This window comes from Grus americana, chromosome 7 (assembly GCF_028858705.1).
Source record: "Grus americana isolate bGruAme1 chromosome 7, bGruAme1.mat, whole genome shotgun sequence".
Lineage (NCBI taxonomy): Eukaryota > Metazoa > Chordata > Aves > Gruiformes > Gruidae > Grus > Grus americana.
The window spans coordinates 37,371,671-37,394,171 of NC_072858.1; the positions used below are offsets into that span (position 1 = coordinate 37,371,671).

The following is a 22,501-nucleotide window of genomic DNA, read 5'->3' on the forward strand; positions in this document are numbered from 1 at the left end:
GAGGGATCCATGTCCCATTGCATCCCCCTCATTCCTGGTCACAATGTTTTCCAGAAGCAAAAGCACCCCAGAGGATCCAAAGACCCCACCAAAAGGCTCTAATGGGTGAGGAGACGGGGGAAATAAAATAAAATAAAAATAAGAGAAGAGCAACTTTTGCCAACCGTATTTTTCCGAACTCGTAGAAAGGGAGAAAGCGAAGAGCCAAGCCTCCTTGGGAGGCAAAGCCTTTAAGGTAAATGTGTCATGAAAAAGAAAACTTCTGTCACCGCTTAAAAAGGTTTTTGACAGGTCTTCATTTGTAACCCACAAACAAATGCAGTTTCTCATGCTCCATGGACTCTAATATCACTTCATAGCAGACCTGAACCCAACTCGCCATTGAAAAGCCAGAGAAGCAGCCACGTTAAAATAGCTCCCTTCACTGCTTTTGGGCACACCAGAAATCTTTCATTTCAGGAGCTGAACCTAAGTGCCTGGGAGCACAACTTGAATAGATAGAAACGGCTGCTCAAAATCATTTAAATAGCTTTGGGTGGACCACTTGCAGTTAAGTCAAGCCTAACAAACAAGGCATTCCTATACAAGACAGAAAGAAATAGTACTTTCCCCTACTTAAGCTACAGTCAAGTTTCAGAAACCCCTTTCCTGACTTAGTTGAAGAGAGAGACTGGCCACAACCCAACAGTTCAGACCTGCATGGCTGTCTAGAGTCCCCCACCAACCAGAAGAAGGGGTACAGACAGCACAGACAAGAGTCATCCACTGCACACCAAGGATAGCAATAGAGGAGAGAAATAAAGACCCGCTCCAGACCTAGGACATCAAATGGCACGTGACACAGCAGCTAGGACAGCCTCCTCCGTGCCTTGCTCTGCAAGAAGGTGGTGGTTCAGGGAGCCAAACAGAGCAGCTGAGGTGAGAAACCTTTGCAGGCAGCTTCTCAACACGGGTGGCCACGGAAAACGGCCTCAAAAAGCAACGTCTGATACAAAAGGGTACGGTGCCAGAGCGGCACCACCGCAGCGCGACGTTGAGATGCAGGCTTTGTGAAAAACAGTAAGTGGGAGATGGCCAACTGTTGTAGGGATGCACAAGCCAGGCCTCATCTCCAGGAGAACAGCAAGATGAATGGAAATGAAGAGAAGGCCATCTTCTAAGTGATGGAGAAGCTGAAGGACCAACGTCACCACAACAGACCAGAAGATACAGACAATACGTCCGCTGGCCACAGCCTCTGCTCCTAATTTGAACCCTGAAAGCCAGCTACCACAGCACTGACTGAGCAGCAGCCCCTGGCTATCTGCTCCAGAGCTCACATCATTCATCCTTGTGCATACATTTAAAAGTTTAGCCAGAATAACCTGGTCCCTTTTAAGAGATTTAGAAACCCAGCTGAGCCTGGAAATCCATATTTCATCTGTACAATGCAAGCAGAGCATTTTTACCTCTTAATTTGGTGTTAATTTTCGTTTCTTGTTTGCTTTCTGCAGAGTTCCCAAGATTTTGTGTCAGCTACTAACTCATCCCTCCTCCCGAAAGTGGGACGAGTGGCTACAAAGCCCATGTTTGTCACCAGCCAGAGGAATCCTCTAGAAAGAAAACCTGCAGGAGAGAGATAAGAAGCATCTCCTCCACTCATCGGAATTCAGGGAAAAGACCAAAACAAATATTAACGAGAGGCACTTAACTGCGCCTGTTCAGCAATCAATAACGCACGACAAGGTACGCAACCGGGCCACGCGCTTCACGCCGTCGCTGTGCTGGAGGTCCAGAATAGAGGGGTCTTCTGCTAATCCCCTCCTCGAGGTCGCGTCGGCAGCTCTCCAACTCCCCATCCCCTTCCGTGCGCTCCCTCCATTACAGAGGCAGGGGACCGGAGCGGTGACTAACATCTTGCACTTGTGTTTAATAATTATGTTCATCCCAACTAGTCATGTTCCTCTTTTTTTTTTTTTTTTTTAAATAAATTTAGTCCTTCCAGTTACTCAAAAATATCACCCGTTTAGCCATGCCGGTGAGCGCTCCGGAGCATTTCTCCACGCGAGGGTGGCGCTTGCACAAGGAGTGTTATGGGGAAGGGGCGCGGGGCTGCTTGGTGGGGCTCTGCTCCAACGTCCTGCACAGGGACGGGGTGTAGTGGGAGGACGTGACCACGGATGGATGCAGAGGACTACTGTCCGAGCGGCAGGGACTCATTCGGAGAGCAAACTGATGCCTGCAAGAACGGAGATTGTGGCTCAGGAACCTATTTACCTTTCCGTGCTTGTTTCACACAAAACCTTCATCTGTCACTAGTTCAGCTTCTCCTCCAGGTCAGCCCTATAGGGACCATCTCCCACCCCTGCCCACAAGCACCGGGCACTGGAGGGTGGCTGAGGGGGTGTTCCCCCCACCTCCCGCTCTTCCAGCAGGATTCCAGGCTGGCATTTGAGGGCCCTTGAGCGGGTCCTGCGACGCAGGCTGCAGGAAGAGAATGGCTTTCAGCTCAATTACCCTTCACATTTCAATTCCATAACGCTCCGATGAGGCTTTTTAACCAAAACTCCCCCCCCCCCCCCCCCCCCCCCCAAAAAAAAAAGCACGCCTGCCACAGCCCAGCCTCAAGCGCAAACGTGCAGAAGGGATGTGACTCGCAGCTGGCATGAGGCTTGGTGCTCCTGTCCCTGCTGCCCATCTTTCCTGAAGGTCTCCTCTAGGCTGCCTTCTCCTCTCCTTGCCAGGCACCGTCCTGCTTGGGATCAGGCTCCCTCTTACTCTTCTTCCAGCCTCCGCTTGCCTCTTGAGCCCCCAAGCCCAAAGCACCAGAAGCAGAGATCAGGCTCCTCCGAGATGCACGTTAGGTGCAAGCAGAGAGCACCACCACCGCGGCTTGGGGCACACGCGAGCCACAACACGGCCACTTACACTGTTCTTTCTAGAGGCGATCACAATAAAGAAAATAACACGGTGAAGGATTCACTGCTTCATACAACTAAGCGAAAAACAGGTCTGCCATCTTTCAGAGAAGAGCTAACCTCTTCCTGACATCATCTGAGGAGATCAAAGATGACATGCGAGCACACAGCAAGACACCAGTTAAGATGATGATGAAGAAGGACTGATGGTGAAGCACATGCCCTGGATCATAGAATCACTTAGGTTAGAAAAGAGCTTTAAGATCATCGAGTCCAACCATTAACCTAGCACTGCCAAGTCCACCACTAAACCATGGCCCTAAGCACTATGTCTTTTAAACACCTCCAGGGATGGCGACTCCACCACTTCCCTGGGCAGCCTGTTCCAATGCCTGACAACCCTTTCAGTGAAGAAATTTTTCCTAATATCCAATCTAAACCTCCCCTGGCACAACCTGAGGACATTTCCTCTCATCCTATCACTTGTTACTTGGGACAAGAGACTGACACCCACCTGGCTACAACCTCCTTTCAGGTAGTTGTAGAGCGCGATCAGGTCTCCCCTCAGCCTCCTTTTCTCCTGGCTAAACAACCCCAGGTCCCTCAGCCGCTCCTCACAGGACTTGCTCTCTAGACCCTTCACCACTTCATTGCCCTCCTTTGGACACGCTCCAGCACCTCAATGTCTTTCTTCTAGTGAGAGGCCCAAAACTGAACACAGCACTCGAGGTGTGGCCTCACCAGTGCCGAGTACAGGGGGACGGTCACTGCCCTAGTCCTGCTGGCCACACTATTTCTGGATGCTGTTGGCCGCCTTGGCCACCTGGGCACACTGCTGGCTCACGTTCAGCCGGCTGTTGACCAACACCCCCAGGCCCTTTTCCGCCAGGCAGCTTTCCAGCCACTCTTTCCCAAGCCTGTAGCATTGCACGGGGTTGTTGTGACCCAAGTGCAGGACCTGGCACTTGTCCTTGTTGAACCTCATACAGTTGGCCTCGGCCCATCGATCCAGCCTGTCCGCATCCCTCTGTAGGGCCTTGAGTAGATCAACACTCCTGCCCAGCTTGGTGTCATTTGAAAACTTACTGAGGGTGCGCTCAATCCCCTCCTTCAGATCACTGATAAAGATATTAAAGAGAACTGGTCCCAGTACTGAGCCCTGGGGAACACAACGCCAACTGGATTTCACTCCATTCGCCACAACTCTTTGGGCCCAGCACCCAGTTAGTTTTTTTACCCAGCAAAGTGTACACCCATCCAAGCCACGAGCAACCCATTTCTCCAGGAGAATGCTGTGGGAAACTGTGTGAAAGGCTTTACTAAAGCCTAGGCAGACAACATCCACAGTCTTTCCCTCATCCGCTAAGTGGGTCACCTTGTCATAGGAGGAGATCGGCTTAGTCAAGCAGGACCTGCCTTAGGAGGTGCAACCTTCCTGAAAAAGTACCATTTGCCCTGCAGAAAGGGGTAGGTCTTGTGTTCAAGGTCCTCAGAAATGAGGTCATCGAGAGAAAGCCTTGCAGAGAAGACCCCCTGTGATATGTGATGAGATACCAGGCTGGCCCATCCATGTGAGGAGGATGCAGGCTTCCAGCTTTGTCCCAGCCCATCCCCTGAAGCTTACACAGTCCTCAGACCTGAGCAGGAGCTGGTACGCAAGCTATACGTGCTCAGAGGCAACGCCGGAGCTGTGCCCCACAGGGCAGAGGCCACCCCACCTGCATCACACCTGGACTTTAGCCCCAACGCCCCCTTCCCCACCGACTGCAAGGACTGGGGTGAACTGCAGTGCCGTCATCCTCGGGGGCTCGCACCAGAAGAAACAGCCTCTTTGCAAAATATCCTTCCCCAAACGCACAAGTTATATATAGGACAACAAAATATCCACCCGTCCTGCTATTTCACCAACCAGCTGAAAACCCCTGGGATGCTTCACGGGCCATCAGCTAACCACTGCAGTGGAACAGCTTTATGCTTTAACCCTCGCAGCCCACCTCAAAGGCGAGGCACGGGCAGCACATCTCAGAGGGCAGCGTTTTCTCCCGGGAGGCAGAGAAATCTGCGCACGCACATCTGGCCGTGTGTTTCCAGCACGTTTAATAGAGTGATTTTCCAAGTGCTGGCTCAGTAGTTCCTGATCCGTGTAGGCTTGGGGTGCCCCAAACCACACGCACAGCAGAAATCGTTCCCCGTTCAAGTTGCTCACGATAGTACAAAGCAGAGGTAGGCCCTTCTTTCTCCAAAGCTCAGAGGGTTGTGCTCTCAACTTACCTCTGAATAAAGATTTACTAATTAGTGAAAGATATTTACATCTCCCACTCTTGGTAATGAGCTGAGAAGTGCTAAGAAAACATGCCTCGGATAAGCGTACCAGTCTATCAAAGTCCTTTTTTTCCCTCCTTAAATTACTGGTACGAAGGTAGTGCTGGTGGCCACGCTGGCACAAACAGCCAGACCCCAGATCATCCAAGCAGGAGGCACCTCCAAACACGCGCCAGCAACCGAGACTCATCACACGTAGGCTGGGCAGGAGGGGGATGATTTAATTAACATCTCCTCTTCTCCCTCCCTCCTTCCCATTACCCTCTCAAGTTTGATTTACAGTTGCGGGACGAGCCTAGCTGGAAGCGACGCATCAACGTGACGAAAACCAAGGCAGGTTTGAAAAAAACAGGGAGGCCGTTGGTGTAACCATCGTCTGAGCTCAGAGGAGAAGGGCAGGCTGTAGCCGAATACGCAGCGCTGGCACCCCAACAAGAGCCCGGACCATGCCGAATAAGCTCGGTCCCTGGAAAAAGAGGGACAAACAACTACTATCCTACACAGGGTGACAGCCACCAGCTCTCTCCTTCCGCCCGTGAACTTTTTCGCACTGCTGTTAATTATTTGGAGGCGTACTGCCTTAGGACAGGGAGCTGGCTCGCATGGCTGCTTGAGACCCTTTGCACGCACGTGCAAGCGCGCGCGTGCACAAAGCCGCCTCGCGAGCTGCTCACGCTGGGGAAAAAAAAAAAAAAGAGCAGAGCCTGACATTTGGAGAGCAAGGCAGAGAGGCAGAAACGCAGCAGGAGTCAGGAGAGGGGCAGCGGGGAGGCAAGAAAACTGCAAAAGCGTATTTGCAAAGCTCATTTACCGCCCATTTGCTCAGTTCTGCTGCTTGGAAGGCAATATTGCAGTGGTGGAGACGATCTCCGCAGATGCCCAGCAGCTCAGCATCGCGCTGCCCCCGAGCTGAGCCTTCCCGCACAACACGAGCTGTCTGAACCCACGTCCACCCAGATTTGGTTTGCATCCTCGTTTAGGAAAAACGACAAAAAGCTTTTCAAATCTCCCATAAAACAAGTCCTGAAAATTAAAAACTTTGGTGGTTTTTTTTTTTTCTTGAAACAAAACTGCCTTGAACCCTATATATTGAGTTTTCCTGCTGTCTTCATTATTCACACTGACAAAATAAATCAACCCCATTTTTAGTTTTAACAGCAATTAGCAGTTGAAATTAAGCGATGGCTGCCTAATACTGATTGAAACTTCTTCCTAGATCAAATTTCTCCCATTCGTAATGAAAATAGTTTGATACAAACAGTTCAGTTCGCACACAGATATTTTAAAAAATACATACAGGCTGATTTAGTCTATTATTTTATCACAAACTATGACCAGCAGTAGAAAGCTTATTATACATGACTGTCACTGACACGTTACAAACTAATAAAACACAAAATGTAATTCTGAAAAAGAAATTGGAACGAATCTATTGCAAGAGCGATTTTTATTGTTCTTCCCAAACGCGATTTCTGCCCAGCTTTGCTGTCAAAATGGCAACATTTTTCCTAAATATTTCCGTCTTAATTAAACCCAGCGGTTTTATTGAAGCCTCTTGCGCCAGCTCTAGCTTCACCTTCCCTAGCTGCGCTGGGCGAGGATGCCAACGCGTGCCCACCTCGCAGGTCTGCTGCCGAGCTCGATTATTTCAGGTTGAAAAGAGCCCGTTATCCTAAAACGGCAGCGGCCGGGGCACCGTCCCGCGGCACGGCGCATTTCTGTATGACCTTAAGCACGCCTTAATTGATGGAAAAATTGAAAAAAAGGAGCCCGAAACAACAAACTGCATGATTACGTGGGTAAAAATACACTTTCAGCGTATTTCAGCTCTCTTGCTGCCTTGCAGTTGCTACCCGCACGCTACCTTCGCAGACCTGAACGCATTAATAAACGGTTCTACGGCCAGGCTCGCTCCCGCTGCCGACTTCAAAGATGATGTACGGAGAGGGAGGTAAACAAAACAGGGATGCAAAGGGAGGGGATGCGGCTTTTGCTGGCTGGCATGAGATAATAAGTTACATCCCAGGCTTCTGGGAGAGTATCGTAACCGGAGGAAAGAGAGATAAAACATAACTAATTGCTAGCGGGTCACATTCATTAGCTCCGTGCTCCTCTGCCCGCTTCTGGCAGCAGAGCGCCCTTCCTCCTGCCGGGGACAAGGAGGAGACCTTGAAGCCATCTGCCGCCCAGATGTGTAAGTGTAATTATAGTGAAAGGGCTGGGCTCGAACACCCCAGTCCCCTGGAAAAGAGCAGCCTTTCAGCCCGAGCCTAAACCGCTCCCACAGCAAGAGATGCTACGGGACCGCAAGCCACCGCCTCTGCTGGGGAGGAAGCGTGCCCGGGCTGAGCAACCCGGTCGCTTGCTGCCGGCGGGGGTCGAGGGGATCCCGAGGAGCCGGCATCACTCGGCGTCAGCCATCCTGAGCTCAGGCATTGTCCTGACCTCGGGGATGGGTCTAGGATGGACACCCGCAATAAATTCAGAGCTTTGAATATCAGCAGATACCGGCTCTCAGCACCCATACAGAGAAACTCCTACAGATCACCCGAGAGCGTGGCTGTGTCCCAGCTCAGCCAGCGAGGATGTTTTTCCTTGTCCCCATTTCTTCCAAGAGGAATGATTCCTGATCCGTCTAAGCTACCTCTCCCCTCTTTGCCTGGGTGCCCCTTGCTTGGAGAATGCGTCCGTAGAGTTTCTCTTCCTCTGCCCCAAGGCTATTTCTTTGGCTCCGGGAGTCTTATTTTCCCAGCACGATGGCACCGAATTGCTTGCTGCCCCACACTAGCTCTCCTTTCAGCTCAAAATCCGCTGTTTTCTCCCCTTTCTGCATTCCCCTGTCCCCTTCACCTACACCCAGCACTACGCTGGCCAGAACAGCACGACTATTTCTAATTTTCAGCCTGCTCCCCCCTCCCCTTGCTGCAGTATCCTTCCAGAAAGAGCCCAAGTTTTGCCTGGTGGAAATGACTGTTATCTCCAGGACACTTTACGCATTACTTCCACGCCATTTGGAGTTTTCCGCCCCAGTAGTTTCTGTTGCATCTCTCATTTCACTCCTCGGGCACGTGTTTTAAAGGACCAGGGTCTCCTATTCACGGGTGAAGGCAGACAAGTGACAGGACTGCTAGAGGTGGAGACTGACTTTCTCCCTAGGACGTCAGGACGTCACTCAAGCCCCTTTGACGTTCTCCATCTGGCGTCACAGTATATGCATCAGCAATAACGACAAAGACTTGCAGGCAGATGACCTTCAGAGGGAAGGATGCTTCTAGGTCTGAGCACCTGCTTCATCACACGGCGGCTTCCTCCATGCAAGGAGAGACCTCCACGAGCCTCCCGGCCCCGTGCAACCCCCCGTGCCCAAGCCACACCGCTCAAATCCTCCCACGTCTTATTGTACGGATGCAGCACGACTCTTTAATAAGCGCCTCTCCCCTTGAAAAGTTTCTACGTAAATCCCACGGGCATCTCCGACGTCGGCTGTGCGAGCCCTTTAGCCCAAACGCTGCGTTTCGCTCGATGCGCCGCAGCCTGTTTCGTCTAAGCGCCTTTCTTTGGTGCTGGCAGGAAAGGGAAGATGGCAGCTGCCGCCCGGTGTGCTTCCAAGCTCTTGCCCGAAGGAACCGCCAGCATCCGAAAGCCAGCATGAATGCCCACCCCAGCGCCCAAACTTCCCTGCACTTAAACAGCCCGTTTACGTTTGGCTCGCATGTGAAAAGCGGGGAATCTTTATGAATATTTACAAATTCGCCCCAGAGCCAAACGTACCCGGCGTGCCAACGCACGTGGCATCCCCCCCACCAGAGCAAGCTCAGCCCGACGACTGGTGCATCATTCACAACCGCCGGTCCCCATCCCTTCCCAGCTCCCCTTCCTGCTGCTCTTCCACGCCAGCGCAAGCCAGGGGATGGTCACTCGCACGGCTTCTCCGCTACTGGTGGGAAAGGGCGTCCCACGGCACCGCTGGCAAAATCTTGACTTGGTAATTTTCTCCACGTAAAGATACATTTTAACATTCAATGTTCCCGAGCGATATAGAAACAGCCCCGTCCTGGCGGATCATGCAGGCTGGGGTTGAGAGAGGAGGGGAGAAGGCATGATTTCTTTGAGGGATATTATATTCTACCTAGTGATTACAGAGCAGATGAAACCCTCTCAAAGGGATTATCTCATCCGGCTAAGAGATGGCTTTTTAATAGACGGACACTACGCCTGCACTTAAGACTATTGAAGGGAAGGCACACCCTTCACAACGTGTCTCTGCTTCCACGAGTTTGCTGGATAAAGTTGGCAAATAATTAAAGGTTGCTCCAAATGAAAATAAATAAAATAAAATAAATAAATATATCCGGAAAGGTGAAACATCAAAACAAACACACGGTGACCAGCTCTGTGAAGCCAGAGAGACGGTACGGGGATCTAACCTGTTATTTTGTCAGCCGACTATTCCCTCAGGGCTGCCGGAGGCTGGCTTTGAAACCCAGCGACAATAAACACGATTAAAACCGAGGGTGCTCGGGAAGTACGGTAAGCCTTTCACCTGCTGCAGACCATCGCCGCAGACCTATGCGACGGAGACCCTCTTGCTGCGGCGAGCACCGGTCGAAGCCTCACCTCCTACTTCTCCATCGGGCATCGGAGGAGACAGAGATGACCCTCGGTCCCCAGCACCGACCGATGGGATGCCAGGGTGGAGGGGAGATGGAGACGCTTGCCTACCCAGGAAAGAGAACCGACTTGCTTCTGGCCAACAGTGTTTAATAAACACAGCTTGAATAATTTGCTAATTGGTTTTTTTCTGTCACCTCTCTAGGAAGGTTTTTTTTAAAAAAAAAATCCACCATAAAGAAATAAATAAAATTGCATACCGAGTGCTGCGGAGGAGATCGATACACTTGCAAATTTTGTGCGTGCAAAGGTGGCAGAGGGAGGGGAAGGCTGGATTTGGTGGACAAGTTATTCATCCTAAATTATTTGTGCAGTTCTAAAATCCACACGGAAGCATGAGGGCAGGGAGAGAAGGCAAAACAGTGAGCAGGGAGAAGGGGGGGGGAAAGAAAAAAAAAAACAGACGAGGAAGGAAAGCAGCCAGCAATGATTACAGGCCATTTTGCAACATGGCAGGAACATCTTTCTTATCAGTTCTGTTATCATCTGCTTCAATTTAAAGGCTCTTTTATTTAAGGGAGAGAGGGGACCAAAACAAACCCCAAAGGCGTCTGGGGACGTGCGAGGGACTGGCCGAGGGGGCTGGAGCGGGAGCTCGCGCTCGCTGCGGCTGCTTCGTATGCGCAGCATCAGGCCTCCGAGCCACCGCAACGGAATTATACGAGCCCCTGAAGGCTCCCGGGCAGGATGGCAGGGAAACTGATGTAATTACCAACATTATTACCATTAAAGTAAAATAATAATTTTAATTACAGCTAGGGCTTTTGGGGTTTTCTCTGATCCTCCCTGCCCCTGCTCATCATCTAGCACGGTCTGGTTCCAGGCTGTGTAATGGGACGGGGCAGTGACGGTCCTCTCCTTTTTCTCCCCCTCCCCGCCAAACGCTTTTCTGCGCAATTAAAAAAAAACAAAAATCATAAAAGCCACTGTTTCAACTACACCACCACATTAAGGATGGAAACGGTGACCAGCAGCTTGTGAAGACTCAATCCCAAAGGCTGCTCCCCGAGCAGAAGGGACTGCTGTTGATGGCAAGTGTCCGCCTGCCTCCCAATTAAAATAAATTGGTAAATCGGGGCTGAGTTCAGGAGCTGCGACACCTGCGAGCTGGACCGCAGTTGCCTAGCTGATGCTGTGCGCTGCCCAGAACCTTTCCTTTCTATTTTTAACCTCCTGTCCCACAGCCCTGCCTCTTGCCAGTGCTTGCTTGAACTCAAGACGAGATGAGCGCGTTCCCAACGCAGATGGTTGGGGTTATAGATGCAGTGGGTGCCGTTGGAAAACGGAGCCCTGTTATAATGAATATCTCCTGTCAAGTTACAGATACTTTTTAGTGGTGCAACTGTCATCTCGTGAATGGCGGGGGCACTAAACGGCAGTCTCTGGCCCAGAGCCTGGCTGAGGACAGCTTTACGCTGGAAGATGTAACCCAATAATCTATATTACTTTATCTATCACTCAGTGCATTAGCTGCAACAGGGGAGTGAGGCGGGGAGAACACCGAAGGAGAGAAAACCCCACTGGAAACCTCCTGAGGGAACATTCAGCAAGGAAACCAACAGTTAAGTGACCTTTCTGCCAAGACGTGAAGACTGCTGATGCTCCGGGGCCAAGAGAAGGCCACGGACGGTTTGAACTTCATCGGCAGGCTCAGGATGCTGGGGGGTTACGGGGGAGAACGGCTCTTCACGAGAAGGTAGGAGACTTGCTTACCACACCACAACCACCTCAACGTTTGAGGAACCTCTGCAGGAGCCATGACGTGGTCCCGTAGAAGGCGTAGCACCTGGCAGTAGCAGATGCGGAAGAGAGGTTTGCAGAGCCATCCCTTTTAAGCATGAGCTTAGAGGATATTCCCTTCAAAGGCAAATGGAGGGCTGCGTGCCCCAGAAAGTCTCACGCTCGGAAGCTGGGACAGGAAAGCCTAGCAGGCACCTATGGGAACGGTCCACCCTGATCCCAAAACTGCACCAGGTACCACAAAAACCAACGTGGGGGCTTGGCTCCATTTCACTCGCTCGCTTCACGTAAACCCATTGAACCGTGACAATCCAACGAGACTGAGTTTCCTACAGATCCAGTCGAATGGAAAAAGAGATTAGATAAAGCAGATCGGACTTGTCAGAAACTGAGGCATCGCCACAACAGCCTGCCGTGAGCTTCGGCAACGTGGCTTTCCCCATTTAAAAGCCAAAACCTGAGACTCCCAGAAACATGGTACCCTGGGGCTCGGTGAGGATGAGGAGGGTAAAGAAAAAAAAAAAAGAGCGTGTGCAAGAGGTGAAGTGCAAGGGATGCATCCAAGAGGAGAACAAGCCCTGAAGGTCAGAGTAGCAAGCACATGAGCGGCTAACTAACGTACTACAGCAGCACCACGGGGCACAGGCACACACGTCCTAGCAAACTGGAAAGCCATAAAAGTCTATTACAGCAAATCAAACAGCAGTCAGCATGACAGCCATTAGCCTGAAATGAATACACGAGAACTTAATGAGCTCTGTCGAGGCCAGCTTGGTGAATTAAGTTGCCAGTTCGAGCAGGATTCCCCTTTTCTTTACAGACTTGAAAGCGTCCGCACCGCCTCGTTGCCTTTTGACAAGCAAATCACAGGGCGCACTTGCCCGGATGGGAAGGACGATTACACTGGAACAGCGTCCCTCTCCCGACACGCGGGTCCTCGCTCGGCTATTCTGGGCAGGTGCCGGGGATGTGATTAAGACACAACAAGCGCAGGGGACCAGTGGCATCAGCCGGATACACGAGCAATCCTCGGTCTGGGTATTCGGAGCTGCTGCGATGTGGAGGAGCCCACGGGTAAACTGGGCATCCTCTCCTCCCTCCCCACGCTAAAGAGGAATCACAGTCCGCAGCCCGTGCCCAAATAAATTGCCATTCTCAAATCAAGCGGAGTGCGTAAAACGCCAGGACGGGTATTTAGAGGCAGTATTGTTTTTAAAGGTCAGTTTACTTCATGTTCCATTTATTTATGCGCACTCTTCCTTTGACTTTCCTAGTGCCACACAATAGCAGTGAGGTTTAAATAGCCTTTCTGTTGCTGCTCCATTAGCTAGGACAACTGCAAATCGATACACCCATTTATCTCAAAATTAAAAAGAGAAAAACCCTCATTAGCTGCCAATTCTGCACAGAGCCAGCCTATGCAAAGCCGCGCTAGCACTTCTGCTAGCCTCTTCTCTGTCCCCAAGCTCCAGCTCCTCTTTACTCATTAGCCACAGGCCCTTCAGCTTGGGCTGGGTGGTCTTTGAGACAGATTTTGCTACCCATGCCCTCGCTGTTCACCCCGGCCTGAGCTGTCTGGAGCGTGGGGGTGACATGGGGACGCTGTCATCCCCTACCATGACTGGCTCCCCAGCCTCAGAAGCATCCAAGATGTCCCCTGGCTCCGGGGCCCACAGCTTCTGAAGGCACATCTCCATGCCACACCACCTCCAGCTCTGAGCACTTGTGGACAAGCAACAGGGACAACCCGTGGTCCAGCCAAGCTCTCAAAGCAAGAGGGCATCTCTTCCTCGAGAGCCACGCCAGCGGAATTTACACACTGAGTAAATTCACTGCTTACATCTCCTGTAGACCGTAGCCCTTGGAGGGTCCTCCTTAGGTGGTGGGACTCCATCCCTTGCTTTCACAGTGCCTGACAAGGAAACGCCGTCTCCCCGGCAGAAGAACGGAAGTGCCTCCAGGATGCTGGCTGAGCAAGGAGTTTGTGGCTCATTACCTCTGATTGGTGCCCTTGGTTAAAGATCATGGAGAGAAACTGGAAACTGGCACACGATGCCTTATAATTAGATTAGGCCACCCTCCAGAAAAGCACAGCTCCGAAGGCCAAGCGGCAGAGCGGGCGCACTGGGGGAAGCGCCGTGCTTGCCGTGCCCCAAACAATTAGACGGTCCCGGAAATCCCTCCCGGCAAAACCGCAGCTCACGTGCAAAGCAGCGTGACGTGCAAGAGGGAGGCTCTGGGGTTCAGCCTCCTCTTTTATTTATTTTTTTGTCCAGCTCACCTGCCCGCCATTCCCTTTCCTCAGCCAGCCTTAATTTTCCAAACCAGCACCAGACCTTTGCCCTCCCTGCTCCCCCGGCTGACGCAGGTTAAGATGGGAAATGCGGAAGCCTTAAGATTTGCAATAACAGCTCTTAGAGCAGAGGCGACGAGCAAGAGGAGATACGGCACGGCTGCTCCACGTACATAAATGCCGGGGCTTAGAGCAGCACTGGTTCCCAACGGAGCCACAGAAACCCGCTTTCCATCTCCCTCTTCCCATGGAGAAGGGAGCCCTCTGTAAATAACAAAACCCAGAGGTAAATCTGAGGGTGGGGGAGAGGAAACTATCCTCCTTCAACCCTACTGACATTCCTTTCGCTTCGCGGACGCCTGCAGACAGACCGTCACCGGGAGGAGCGGCAGCAAGGCAAGATGGCCAACCGTCGCCTTCCAGCGGCCCGAGCAGAAAGACGAGAGCGAGGAGCCGCTCGCGCGGCTTTTGCCGAGCCATTTCCGCACCGTTCGTGCTTTAAAGAGGAGAAGAAATGACTCTGACCCAGCGTCATTCTCAACGGGAGGTTTCAGATGACTTGGCGCGAAGATGAGACTAAAACTCCCGGCTCATGCATCACAAGCGACCTAACGGAGAAACCTCATCCTCGCAGCAGAGGGACAGGGAAAGATCAAAGCCCAGCACGGCAGGGCATCAGCAGCCAGCATAGTCAATAGACCGTTGTAACGCAATCGTTTGCACCTCTCCGTTACCAAAGACCGCTTGATTTCACATGCAGAGATGCACGCTTGACCTCATCCGCACCCTGAGGCACGCTCTGGGAAAAATGGGCTCTGCCCTGGCACCGGGGTGCAAGAGGGAGACGTTTCCTCCGCTGGAAGATGTGAAATACCCTACTAATCCCCTATTGCAAATCTAATACCCTTGGCCTCCTACCACCAGCAACCACCTTTCGCTCCACAGCTTTAAAGTCTAAATTCACATGAGAGCTCTAAGTTCTTGGGGTATTTCTGTCAAGCTGAGCTCTAGGTGCAGCATCTCCCCCTGACGGTGTGACTAGGTGTCACCTCCTTTGCGACGGCCAGCACAAAGAGAGAGAGCGGCAGAAGGTTGTGGAAACTCCATCCTTGGAGATATTCAACCCTTGGCCGGTTAAAGCCCCGAGCAACCTGATCCAACACAAAAATTCTCTCTGCTTTAGTTGGAGCTTGGGCCAGGTGATCTTCTGCAGTCCCTTCCTACCTACGTTACTCCTAGGACGTCACGGGACAAGTCCTGCTATGGAGGTGTTAAAGAAAACCACCAGCGAGGGCAGGAGCCTTTGGGACGGACTCTGCCAGAAATCAGGCGTTTGGAGAAACATTCAGTCCTGCCTCAGGTCACCTCTGTGACAAGAGCTGCACATCCCCCCGGCTCAAAGGAAGAGGAAAAGAAAGATTCCCATTTACGGCTCTTTTCAAACCCTACATCTGTCGTGGGAAAGACATCACCAAGGCTGCAAAGGCTCTGACCTCCAAACCTACTCTTCCACCTGCCTTCCCCCAACGCCCAAACTGCCGTCGCTTGGCTTCTGCTCATTTCCAGGCAACAATAACTTCCAGAAGTGCAACCCTCCCCCCAACCACGGCGAGGGTCCAGGGCAGGAGGACAGTCCCGTGCCTCGGTGGCCCTCAGGCAGCCGGGCAGACGCCAAGCGTGGCCACCGAGGGAAGAGCCAGGAGCCCGGCTGCGGCGATCCCTACCTCCGGGATGCGGACGCTGTAGGGCTGGTTGTGGAACCGCGGGGCGTTGTCGTTCACGTCTCCGACTTGGATGTTGACCGTCCCTTTGATCACCTGCGGCCGCAAAGATAACGACAGGGAGCGGGTGTCAGCTTTATGCATGGATTTAAAACCTAAAGCAAGCTTGTGGCTGCTTTTTTTTTTTTCCTGACTTAGGCTTTTGGCAAGCGGTGGTCCCGCTCCCCGGACCCCCCCCCGCCCCGGCACGATGCAGCAGGTCCCCCGGCAGCCCACGCTCGTCCTCCCCGCTCCCCTTCGCCCGTGCCACAGACCATGAAATGAGAAGTCACACTTACCCCTTGGCTGTCACTGACGGAAAATTCAACCGTGAATTCTGACTTAGTCTGAAAGGGAAGGAGAAGAAAAACATATAATTAAAGATACTGTAGTGTTTATCTGCAGATGGCAGGCTTGGGACTTTTAGCCAATATTATTACATGCAAAATGCTTTCAGGACCTTCAAGAAGAGAAGGGGCGCTTGAGTGCAATTACCTACGTTGAGTATAAAATGCTGAGAAATACTAATGCCAGCAGGGCTCCAGCGTGTTTCACAGGCACGGAGAGCTGCTCTGCCCCGGGCCAGGAGGATGCGGGGCCGAAGGAACCGGCTCCCCCCGACTGGCAGCGAGCACTTTAAACAGACAACGGGGCTAAAGTAGATGAGAGAAGCCTGCTGTTTAACCTTCTGCGGAGCGCCAGCGAGCCCCAGCTCTCTTTGCACGCCCGCCCCGGTCCCCGACGCCGCAGGCTGCCTGCTTGTAGCAGCGAGAGGGAATAAGCGCGAGGCGGAGAAAAACAGTTTTCCACCTACGGCGTGCTGTGACCTGGCACCGTCTCCGACTGCGAGATACGGGGACGATGCAAAAAAGAGGAGAAAGTCCAAAGAAAAAGCTGCGTAATTAGCTTTTGTTCGAGATGACAATACAGCACGGTCTCACTGAGGACATCTAAATCTTCCTGCTGCTTTCCCAACTCACCTGCCATGCAGCGGGGATATCGTATAGCTGGGAACAGCGGGATAAGCCCAGGCTCTGCGGTGAGAACTGGCTGAAATCCCGTGAGCCCATTCAAAAAACACGCCTGTGCGGCCCTCGTTGCCCCGTAGCGCTTTAACTAAATGAACAGCTTGGTCTGAAATGGCAATATATTAAAGCCACCGGTGCTGGGGCAAGGGACAAGCAGGGAAGAGGGGATTATTTTGGTGTGAGGGCAGGGGGAAGCTGCTAGTGGAGGCAAAGGTCTCCTCCTGACCTTTCTTTTCCACCAGCGATCGTTTTGCTCCTGTTTTACCAAGGAATCACGCAGGGATGGACAGCAGGACTTGGACCACCACACCTACCTTGTACCTGGGCACCATCCGGTATTTTTGTTCCCCCAGTCCCAGCGACCTGTTCCTCCTCCAGCATCCCTTCCCACCCAGCCGTGCCCCTGCCCCACCTGAGCTCCTAGAGCCCAGCAGCTTGACGTTTCCAAAGCATCACGCAGGAAAAGCTGGAAAGCAAGCTGGAAATAACACTCCGTGCCACACGTTTGATTGATTTATTCCTAATAAGAACGACTCAGGACCAGGGCGGCAGCCGCTGCTGACCAGACCAGGAGCTCTGCTTGCACCTGGGTAGCAGCTCATCTTGGAGAAGGGTTTGGGGAACAGTTTAGCAGAGCGTGCAGCCCTCCTGCCCCCAACGTCCGCCCCCCCCCCTCCAAACAGCTGGGGAATTTAACCTGAGCCAGCTTCCCTAGCTCCTGCCTCGGGGCAAAGCCTGCAGGCAGAACAGTGAGCTGAAATACTGATGGAGAGGAGAGCTTCGGCTCCCTGCGACATCCCACCCTGCCGCGTCAGCGTCTTGCACCCCAGTTTCTCCCCTACCCATCGGTGCGACCGCGAGGGACAAAGCAGTAGGGAAGAAAAGAAAAACAGGAGAGAAGAAATCACCTGTTGAGCATTTAATTTAAAAACTTGATAAAATAATCAGAGAAAGCTGCCACATGCTAATTTCTGTCTCCACCTTCATTTTAGCACATACTTTTTTTAGACTCGGGGTTTGTCTTTTTTTTTTTTTTTAAACCCATTTTCCTTCTAATCTTTGTGGGAGTGAAAAATCTTCTAAAAATTGTTTTGCCTCTATACATTCACTCCTTCTTCCTCTTTTTCTCTATTTTTCCCTATTTTTCCCTTTTCCTGCATCATTTACCTTACCACGATTCCCTCTCCCTTTTCAACTCTCTTTCTCCTCCGTTGTACAGGAGCTGACCTCTCACTTCTCTTTCCCCATCACCTCTCTTGTACAGCTTTCCCTCCCCTGACCCTTTGATCGCACACATCCAGACCAGCGTTCTCTACGCCCAGCGTGCCATCCCCCCCCATCCCTTCCCTCCCAGGCCACCCTGCTCCCTCCACCACAAATTGCTGTTTGCACCTTTCCTATACCCATACCAAGCTATGCACGTGTTCGTCTTCACCCTCTCCCACGTATCGCTGAGTTTGAGCCCCTGGGATCAGTTGATGGGTGCAGGCTTCTCTCCCGGTTCAGCCCGGCCACGCGTACAAGCTCTGCTCAGCTCCTTCCCTTCCCACCCCCCACCAAAAGACACCTGAAAAAAAAATAAATAATCTATCGATCACCCTCCTTGGCTGAAGGCTGCGATCATAAGTATTGGGAAGCGGTAGGCATTTGAATAAGGGAAGATTTATGACTCACGCCAGCAGCTGTTGGCACGGGGAGGTGGAGGGGAGAAGGGTGAAGAAAAACACTTTCTTTTTCCAGAGCTCTTAACGCTGTGAAATTGGGTTTGCCCTCCCCCAGCCTGAGCAGCATCCACCGCTCCGCTCCTCCGCATCCCCACATCTGGCTGGCTCCGACCGGGACCCGCCAGTGCCTGAGGTGCGTTAATGGGTTTTATCTTCACAACGCTGCCGCTGGCAAAAGAAGCGCTAAACCCAGGCAACAGGAGCACAGGGAAATCAAGCACGTTGCCCAAGTTGTATAGGATTTTCCCAGCCTCCCCAAGCTGCTGTCCGAGCGCCTGGGCTATCCCCTCCTCCTCGCTCCAGTTACTTCTGAACTTGCAAATATTATTCTGGGATCCAGGAAAACCAACAAGCCAGACGGAACCAGAGTGCTCTGCTTGTTTCCCTGCGTCCCCACTGAGCTGGGGACAGAGACAGGGTGGCTAGAGACAGACCCTGATGGGGACACACCGGGCACCTCGATTCCCGACTCTGGAGGCGGGGGGAGCAACACCCAGGCTGCAATCTCAGCTGCCACAGAAGATGGAGAGTCACCGTTTAACCCTCCCTTCAGCAGAAAGCAGCGTTACCTCTCTGTCCAAGGGCTGCCTGAGCCAGACGACACCGGTCACGCTCTCCACCGCGAAGAACCGGCTGGCCTCCTCCCCGACCACGCCAAAGACCAGCGGGTCATTGTCCAGGTCTCGGGCCAGCAGTTGAGTCACCGAGGAGCCTGGGAGAGATAGAAAAGGAAAGAAATTATAAGTGAAATGGAACAGAGGAAAAGAAATCCTGAAAATATTCAGGTGGTCTGCCTTAAGTCATCCCCAGACTATTTTCCCACGGTGCTACAATGCCTCAAACGTTTCTACAGCAGCAAGGAGAGCCAAGCTGCGCGCGGTCCTACTGTTCTCTCTAGCACAGATAAATTGTACCGCAGCTCCTCTCCTCCCTCGTCCTTATCAAAAGGGAAAGTCACCTTCGCTCTGCAGAAGCGTGGCCATCTCGGGCACTGGCAACAGCGGAACCACCCGTGCCTCTTCCAGGTGAGCAATACCAGCCTCCCTCACCCTCTCCCCCGCCGAGGGGCACCACCAGCAGATACAACATCTCCAGGTTAAAAAGCAAACAACCCAAGGCCAAGAGCACGGACACGATACCTACAGGTGCCTCGGGGCTTAGGATCTGGTAGGACTTGGAGCCAGACACAGACCTGGGGTTTGTTTTAAACACCGCAGCTGCAGCAAGTGTTGGTCGTCTTGGCATACGCAGAGCCCACCCACCCATGAGAGAAGTTGGGACAAATCCATCACTACCTTCTGCCAAATAATGTTTTGAAACCATCTTCTGCAGCATTCTGAATACCCCAACCAACAGCAGCCTTACTTGGCCATCCCTCACGGGCGTGCAGTTGCAAATGTCTCCTCCTGACTGCACCCAAGAGGCAACCTGGACCCTTCAAAGTTGCTGCATGGGAGACGTGTGTCCTGTTTGTGAACTCCACGCTGCTCCCGGAGCGGGATGACTTCCACTGCTCTGAAAGCAAGGGACTGCCACCACCCTTGGAGCCTCATTTCAGCCTCACAAGAACCTCCTCGGATCATTTTTGGGCCTCTCCATGACGCCCCCCAAGCACATTCAAAGTCTGGTGTGGTGGGTCGACCATGGCTGGCCGCCTGTCACCCACCCAGCCACTCTCAGTCCCCTCCTCAGCGGGACAGGAGAGAAAGTAGGAGTAAAAAAACCCTGGCCCCAAGGATGGGGGGGGACACAACCTCTGCACGAGCCATCTTTGGCAGTACGAGAGGACTCCATGACCCCAAATCATCTGGCCAAGGAGAACAAATGCCAAAATTTCATCCATCTCAGAAGAGGAGGGAAGCTCCGGTAGACCGGAGGGCAAACGCAAGTGGCACAGCTCGGCAAGCAGAGCAACCCCGGGCAATTACCGACCGCTTGGTCTGACATCAATCACAGCTGAAATAATGGGAAAAGCTGATATGAGATTCCATTAATAAAGAATTAAACGATAGGAACATAATCAATGCCAGTCAACACGATTTTATGGAAAATAGGCCTTGTCAAACAAACCTGATTTTATTCTTTGATGAGATTACAGTTTTGGCAGATAAAGGTAACTGCGAAGAAATAATAGACTTTTGTAAGGCATTTGACTTAGCCCTGCGTGACTTTCTGATTAAAAATTTAGCGCTGTACGATACCGATGAAGTGCACCCGAGCGAGGACCCGGCTGCCCGGCTGGTCCCAAGGCCACCGACCGCTATCGGGGGACATCCCAGCACAATGTCGGTACAAACCCAGGTGACAGCACAGCAAATAACGGGAAGGACCAAGCAGCCAGGTGAAGCGCTTGGTAATTTGGGCTTATTTGGTAAAAATCTGTTTTCACAACCCCGCTCCAAAATGCTGGTGGACCTCAGCTGCAGAGGAGGGCATCCCAAAACCAGCCGTTCTGGCAAGACCAGGGGTCCAAGCACGCAAGGAGTTCTTTCCATCACGCCCTGGCTGGCAGAGCCGCGGTGCAATTTGGGCACTCAGAGGAGCGGCTCTAAGGCTGCGTAGCTGGTTCTGCCAAGGCTGCAATTCTGCAAGCTGCTGGGCTGGTCACGTCGTCTTCAGGACTGGATGCAAGAGGAAGCCACCAACATTTGAGAGCTAGCAAAAATGCTTTACACTTAACAAGGGCTTTAAAAGCTTGAGCTGCTTCATTTGTGAAAAAGAAGAGCAAAGATGACTCAGGCCATCTCGAGCACATCCATGAAGAGGACAAAATGTAAGGCTTAAGATGACTATTCCAGTGCAAGAAAGCACAGCAAAACTCAGTGCCCAAACCTAGATGATTTTCTGTTAGAAGGAGGAGCATCAGTGGGTTTAAAAAGAGCAACTATAATTAACTATTGAGGGGGAGAAAAAAAAAAATTCCTTCCACCAACACAGGCGCAAGCGAGTGACTGGTCAGGATGAAATGTATTTTGGATGAAGACCCAAAAGCAAGAGTCCTTATCCAAACAACTGCAATCAGCCGGTTCATCTGCAACGTTCTTGTCTCTTCAATGAGTGCAAGTGTGAAGCCAAGACCGGAGATACGAAGCCACCCTACGCTTTCTCAGACTTCCTCAGAGCCTTAAAATCCAACAAGCTACTGGCTTGCTTTTGTTTTGGAGGACATCTGAAGCCACCCTTTGCAAAGCTTTCTTTGCCCCGGAAAACAGGCAAGACCGTGACCATCCCCACGACAGTGACAGCCAGTAACTAGGACAAGGTAAATCCAGGGTCTTATGCCTCTATTCTGCCAAATTTCATGGGGGAAACAGACTTTCCCCTTTTACATCTCACACGAAACCCCCTAGATCAACAGGGTATCTGCAAGTCCCTCCAGAACTGCAAATACTTCAAACCCAAAGAGGTTTCGGTCTCAGTCGCAACTCACAGCGGAAGGGAAACGATCTTAAAAATCCTGCTGAGTAGGAAAGCCATGTCCCACCCAGTTCTAATCATAGTCGCATTCATGGTTTGCACGCTGCAAACCCGCTTGCACAAAGAAACCAGCCAGCGAACGAACATTTAACTCTTCTCTGTCTCCCTGCATTAGGGCTACCTCCCTCCGGCAGGGAACGTCGTTCCTAAATTCAGGCTCACCTGGAGAACCAGGCAAGGCATTTCGGGGCAGAGCGCATCATCCCACCCGCGTTTCTCGCTCCTGCCAGCCTGCAGACGTGCCAAAGTTAGATCCCTGGGAAACAGCGCGCTGGGCTTGGCTGCTCTCTGCTCCAGGCGTGACAAAATCAAGGATGGATTTAGCAGTTAAGAGAAGATGGAAGGGAACATTCAGCACCTATACCCTCCTTGACTTTTCTTTCTTTTTATTTGTTAGAAACAGGAAACTTCACTAGGACATAAGTAGGGCAGCTCAGAACATTAAAGGGTAAGCTGCACGTTGTTTTCCTGTGTCACAGGAAAATACCATCTTAAACAAACCCTCACAAGTGAGGCACCGAAAATTAGGAGCTATTTTACCCATTCCCTTACCTGTCCATCAGCCAGTAATCACCATCCTAACTTAAGA

At 51.9% G+C, this 22,501-nt stretch overlaps 1 protein-coding gene across 5 annotated transcripts in view; it reads right to left on the reverse strand.

Moving 5' to 3' along the window:
• The window catches only part of CDH23 (cadherin related 23), a 207,333-nt gene that overhangs the window by 139,801 nt on the left and 45,031 nt on the right, over positions 1-22,501 (reverse strand). For all 5 annotated transcript variants that reach the window (XR_008577914.1, XM_054832459.1, XM_054832455.1 and 2 more), the window contains exons 4-6: positions 19,005-19,147; positions 15,983-16,030; positions 15,648-15,740 (exon numbers count right to left, since the gene is read on the reverse strand). Coding sequence is in view for 4 of the 5 variants with exons in the window: in XM_054832459.1 (XP_054688434.1) it covers positions 15,648-15,740; positions 15,983-16,030; positions 19,005-19,147 (284 nt within the window). In the remaining variant the exon portion in view is untranslated. The remainder of the gene's footprint in view (positions 1-15,647; positions 15,741-15,982; positions 16,031-19,004; positions 19,148-22,501) is intronic.